General features: G+C 63.4%; 1 protein-coding gene across 1 annotated transcript in view; it reads right to left on the bottom strand.

Annotated features, from left to right (window-relative positions):
- Positions 1–6,169, bottom strand: part of SLC6A6 (solute carrier family 6 (neurotransmitter transporter), member 6) — a 135,821-nt gene that overhangs the window by 21,332 nt on the left and 108,320 nt on the right. The window contains exon 5 of the mRNA XM_012658459.1: positions 495–627. Coding sequence (XP_012513913.1) covers positions 495–627 — 133 coding nt within the window. The remainder of the gene's footprint in view (positions 1–494; positions 628–6,169) is intronic.

Raw genomic sequence — 6,169 nt, 5'->3', positions numbered from 1 at the left:
CATAGCAAGACCCCGTCTCTAAATAAAACACAAAAAATCAGCCACGCTTGCTATTGTGAGCCTGTAGTCCCAGGTACTCGGGAGGCCGAGGCAGGAGGATCGCTTGAGCCCAGGAGTTGGAGGTTGCTGTGAGCGAGGCTGACGCCACGGCACTCTAGCCCGGGCGACAGAGCGAGACTCTGTCCCAAAAATAATAAAAATAAAAAAATACAACCACGGTTGCCAGCTAACCTCCTGTTACCAGCTAACTTACCAGTTACGACTCCACACTGGTTATCTGCCTCACCTGCCAACGCCTCGGAAACCAGCGGTGGCTGGGGAGAGCGAGCCGGTCGTTAAACCATCGGCACCGTGACCCGGGCACGTGCTACAAACACCCCCCCCGGCTACCTCCCTCCCAGACCTGGGCTCGTCGTGGGCAGGAAGGCCCGGGCCGGCCCGGAGCCTCCACGCGGCCCCGCGGGACGCAGGGCAGGGACAGAAGCTCCACTCACCTTCCCCGTGGACCTGACGCCCTTCCAGATGCAGAAGAAGCAGATCACCCAGACCAGAAGCAGGCAGAGCGCGAGGTCCCACTTCAGCGCGCCCGGGTGGTCGATGCCGGGGGACAGGCTCAGGACGTTGCGCCTTCGGGCAAACACAGAGCGAGACGTCAGGGGGGGGCGCCGCGCCCCGGGCAGGGGGGGCCGAGGCCTGGGCTCCGACAGCCCCGGGTTCGAATCCCGCCTCAGCCGCTGCGTCGGCACCGGCCGTCTTGCCTTCCCGATCGTCTGGGGACAGAGTTATCGGGAAGTCGGGAAGGGAATGAATTCAGTCCGGCAAACCCGGGTTCAACTGAGCCTGGCCTCAGCCAAGTTAGCCTCAGTTTCCTCATCTGTAAAATGGGTACGGAGTCCCCGTCGGGGCCTCAGCGGAGCCCTCCTCTGTGCCCACCGTGGGCCAAACGCTGGCTTCAGATCTCAGCCCCACTGTGGATACAACTGCTGACTCCGGGCAAGTCACCAGACTCTCCCGGACCTCAGTCTCCTCATCTGTACAACGGGGCGACTGCTCTCCCCCAGCACGGTCTGTTCCGTGCCTCCTTCATTTTATCCACCCTCGCGCGCTGCTGTCCGCGTCTCTCAGTGAAACGTGGGCCCCGCCGGGCCCGACACGCAGAGTCCGGGCCGCAGCGAGCCCCGGACGAACCTCGGCGGCCGCGGCTTTCGTGGCATTCAGATAGATGCCCGCGGAAGCTTCCGGCACACAGCTGGTGCTTAAGCAGTGCTGGCTTCCTCCTCTACCCCCCGCTACCCATCTCGGAGGAGGGAGGTGGTTGGTTTCGAGCGCTACCGGGACGGGACAGCCACCAGGCGTGCCCGGGGCCACAGGGTGGGGCCGGCGTGTCTGGAATCGAAACTCGAGCTCCCGCCGGCCCTGCCGTCCCGTCTCCGGGCTGCTGGCCGCGCGGACGGGCCCGGGAGCATCGGGGCTCCCTTCCAGCGGGAGCCGCTCCGTGTCCAAAGGCCTCTCCCAAGCAGGAGGGGCAGGGGCTGACGTGTGACCCTGTGCCTCAGTTTCCTCTTTTGTGAAACGAGAATAACAGCTGTTGCCCAGCACGCTGCTCCGGAAAGCTCTCCAGAACGAGGCCTCCCTCTCGTTCCCGGCACCTGGAACAGCGCCGGGCACGTAGTAGCGGCTCAATAAAAACCTGCTAAATGAACGAACGGACCAAGGGACCCCGCTGGGGTGCTGGTGAGTTCTCACGCCACTCCGGACCAATCCATGAGATAAATCCTCCGCCCACACGTCCTAAGAAGGGCACTTCCCTCTGTCCTTTCCTCGCTGGTCTCGGTGACCCCGGTGGCCCCCCCCGGACGTCACCAGATAACACCGACGACCGAACAAAAGCCCCCAGTGACCCCGGGGCGCCTGCCAAGCCCTTTCCACTTTCCCTCACCGGAGCCAGGGAGCAGGGACCGTTCAACCCATTCTACAGATGGGAAAACCGAGGCCTCGAAGGTCCACTTGACCACGTCACGAAGCCAGCGGGCGACAGGCGGAGCTGCCGCCCCAGACGCGGGCCTGTCAGGCTCCGAAGCCCGCGCTCTCTCCGCCCCTCTACGCCGCGGGTCTGATTCTAAGAGAAACCGAGTCACGCACTTGCTTCTCCGCTGCTGGCGCAGTCGTTTGCAGGGTGTCGGGGCGGCATCCGGCGACGCTTCCCTCGACCCGGCAAACGCGTCCCTGAGACGGTCTCCCCATCGCCGCCCTCGCACGCACGGCCCCAGACACGGCGCCCGCCGCAAGCAGCGGCGTCTACAAAAGGCTCCCGCTGGGCCGCGCAGACGTCCCGGGACGAAATCCATGTTCCGTCCAGCCGTCGGGTCGGAGCAACAGACGTTCTTCCCAAAGACGTCTCCGGGGCAGTCGCCGCGGCTACAGAGCAGCCGGGTCAGCTCAGCAGGCCCCTCCGTGTCCGAGCCCTGGGCCATCCCCAGCCACAGAGCAGCCGACCAGGCCCCAACAAACTGTAGAGCGCTGCGCCCCGAGGATCCCACAAACTGTAGAGCGCCGTGCCCCGAAGACCCAACAAACTGTAGTGTGCCGCGCCCCGAGGACCCTATAAACTGTAGAGTTCCGTGCCCGAGGACCCAACAAACTGTAGAGCGCTGTGCCCTGAGGACCCAACAAACTGTAGAGAGCTGTGCCTGAGGACCCAACAAACTGTAGAGTGCTGCGCCCAGAAGACCCAACAAACTGTAGAGTGCGGTGCCCCAAGGACCCAACAAACTGTAGAGTGCCGTACCCGAGGACCCAACAAACTGTAGAGTGCTGTGCCCTGAGGACCCAACAAACTGTAGAGTGCAACGCCCCGAGGACCCAACAAACTGTAGAGTGCTGCTCCCCGAGGACCCAACAAACTGTAGAGTACCGTACCCGAGGACCCTATAAACTGTACAGTCCTGTGCCCGAGGACCCAACAAACTGTAGAGTGCCGTACCCGAGGACCCAACAAACTGTAGAGTGCTGTGCCCGAGGACCCAACAAACTGTAGAGTGCCGCACCCCGAGGACCCAACAAACTGTAGAGTGCCGCTCCCCGAGGACCCAACAAACTGTAGAGAGCTGCGCCCCGAGGACCCAACAAACTGTAGAGAGCTGCGCCCCGAGGACCCAACAAACTGTAGAGTGCTGTGCCCCGAGGCAACGCCGCCCCAGGAGGAGGGTGCCGCCTGTTCCACGCCCGCTCACCCCTTCCCTGACGGTCTCCGTGCGAGGCCCTCCTCCTCGGAGCAGCCACCCCCGGCCACTCTCCGTAAAAAGCATCCCTGGTGGCCCCCCTGGCCCTGCCCGTCACCGACGCTGGAACGTCAGCCCCCAGGGGGCAGAGTCTGTGTCCGTCTTGATCACCCGACGGTGCCCGGCACGCGGTCGGGGCTCACTCTGCGTGAGCTGTGGAAATCGATGATACCCATTCGGTTGATGGGGAAACTGAGGTTCGCACAGGGTCAGGAATTCCCCTGAAATCATCCCGACGGAAATCAATCCTGGGCCTTGTTCCTTCTGCTCTGACGCCACGCTGGGGACCAGCCACCCCCGGGTGTGGGCGTCCCTGCCTCTCCTGCGCGGAGGGAGGGGATCAGGGTGAGCCACCTTCGCGTCCAAGAACAAACGCTCCGCTCCAGGGCGGAATCCGGAAAAGAATGGCCCGAACGTCTGTTCGGAGGCGGCCGCCCGGCCGCCGTCCCGCCGGCACTCAGAGAAGCAAATGCGTCCTCCGTGCCGGCCAAATCGTTTCCTCTTGACCGCGGGCCAGCCATTTATTGGCCGCGGCTCCCCCGGGAGACCGGCGGGGCCAACGGTGATAACAGGTCTCGTCCGTCCAGAGCGCGGGGCCGCCGCGGCCTCCCTCCCCGGCCTCCTCCTTCCGACAGCTGCGGGCCAAGGTCGGCTGAGCCCGGCTTGTTTGCAAAGGTGACTCATTTCTTTGATTCTAATCAAGTCTGACCCTACGTGCCGAGCTCCCCGGGGGGCCCGGGGAGGAAGGCTCGGCTCCGGCCCGCCCGTGCCCCGGGGCCTGGGGGCAGCGGGAGACCTGGGGACAGAGGTGACCCCGAGAGTAAGTCGTTACCGGGAGCAGAGGCTCCGCTTCCCCGTCACAGAGCAGAGACAAGCCGGCACGAAATATCAGTCTCTGGCCCCAGCCGCTTCCCACGGCGACCTCGAAAAGGACGTCTCAGCGGCTCCTGGTGACGCTGGTGACTCAGCGTTGCAGACGGGGCGGGCGTCGGGGGTCCAGGCTGAGAACGGACCCCCAGAGTGACCCCAGTGCGGGAGACGCACACACACGCGGCACAGTGTGACCGGGGACCGCACTTGGGCTCCCAGGCCCGGCCCGGGCTTCTGGCCGGTGGCCGGCGGGGACACACACCAAAGATCAGCGGGACGGGGTCCGGCGTCGACGTCGGGGCTGGGATCTTCGCTACTCCCAGCTGCGCAGGGGACCTTGGGCAAGTCCCAGCAGGTCTCTGGGCCTCAGTGTGCGGAGGCCCGGCCTTCTCCTGGCTTCTTAACACTCAAGCCGGGCTTGCGGGGTGCCAGGACCACGCTGTCTGCGGGGTTTGCAGAGCCGAGGTGACCGCCCCGAGGTCCTGCCGCTGGGACACGCGGGAGCTGGACTGGGCTGTGCGTCCTCCCGCAAGGGAAGGGAAACGTCACCCAGAAGAGGAGTCTGTGGCCCCAGAGGACCTAGTTATCTGTCTGCAGGGCAGCTCCTGAGAGCCTGCCCGGCAACATCTGCGGCGGGACGGGCAGGCCGGGAGCGGAAGGGAAGAACGGCCAGGGCTGGGCTCCGGCTCCAGGGCGTCCAGACCGGCCTTTGGGGATATCCTCAGTCCTGCGGCCCAGCACCGCCAGGGTCACCTCCCGACGAGCCTCTCTTGCTGCAGGTCGGTGGCCGTCTCCAGGGGCATTCGCGGAACTTGCGCCCCAAGGGGAGCCCAGATCTGCTGAGCCCTCTGCAGCCCTGTATACAGTCGGTGCTCAATATACATCCAGATACACATCTCTTTCCTACCGGTGCGTTCCCTAAGGACTGCCCGGAAAACACAGCTTCAACCACGTCACTCCCCTTCTCTAAACCTTCCACGGTTTCTCCTCCCAGAGAGCGACGCTCCAACTCACCACCGACCATCCGAGGCTTCAACCTGTCTCCGTGACCCCACCTCCCGTCACCGGCTCGTGCGTCCCGTGGTCTGGCCAGACCAACCACTCGCTGCTCCCAAACTCTCAAACTCTCACCGGCTTTCAGAGCGCCGTGCGTCTGCATGGGCTGTTCCTTCTGCTCGGAATGTCTTCTCTCTCTCCTTTTCTGCCTAGCGAGCTCCTACTCATCCCTCAAAGCCCGGCGCGTATGGTCCCTCCACTTGCAGCCAGGCCAGAGAGGGGTAGTGACTTGCTGCTCTGGGCTGCACAGCCAGGCCAAGGAAGAGTCGGCACTCGGTGGGCCGAGACAGTCTCTGGTGTCCAGGAGAGTGAGGACAAGGGGGGGTGCCCTGGGGGAGGGAGAGTCCGCGGGGAGGTTCTGGATATACTTTGAAGGGGGCAGCCTTCTCTTGGACCTGTGCATTGAATTTGGGGTAGAAAGAGGAGTTTTGGATGATGCCTGGACATTTTCCCCGCTCGAAAAGCCTCCGCAGAGATGAGATGAAAGAATAGGGTCAAGTCCCAGCTCTGTGCGCACAGGGTCTGGCTCTTTCCTTCCCAGTGTTTCGTGCTGACAAGAGGGAAGGTTCCTGAAGGCAGGAGGCCAGGTCTTTCCCCGCCGCGGTGCCCGGCCCCGTCCTCCGGCCTCAGCCTCCCTTCCCACCGGTCTCCCACAGACCCCACTGCTGCCTGGGGCTCTGGAATGAGGGAAAGTTATTTTATTTTATTTTATTTTTTTGAGACAGACAGAGTCTCACTCTCTTGCCTGGGGCGAGTGCCGTGGCGTCAGCCTCGCTCACAGCAACCTCAAACTCCTGGGCTCAAGCCATCCTCCTCCCTCAGCCTCCCGAGTAGCTGAGACCACAGACATGCGCCACCATGCCCGGCTAATTTTTTCTACATATATTTTTAGCTGTCCAATTAATTTCTTTCCATTTTTTGGTAGAGACGGGGTCTCGCTCTTGCTCAGGCTGGTCTCGAAC

The sequence above is a fragment of the Propithecus coquereli genome, unplaced genomic scaffold (assembly GCF_000956105.1).
Source record: "Propithecus coquereli isolate 6110/MARCELLA unplaced genomic scaffold, Pcoq_1.0 Scaffold588, whole genome shotgun sequence".
Taxonomy (NCBI): Eukaryota; Metazoa; Chordata; class Mammalia; order Primates; family Indriidae; genus Propithecus; species Propithecus coquereli.
The sequence above is the reverse complement of the archived record's forward strand: the minus strand, read 5'-3'. Positions and strand labels throughout refer to the sequence as shown.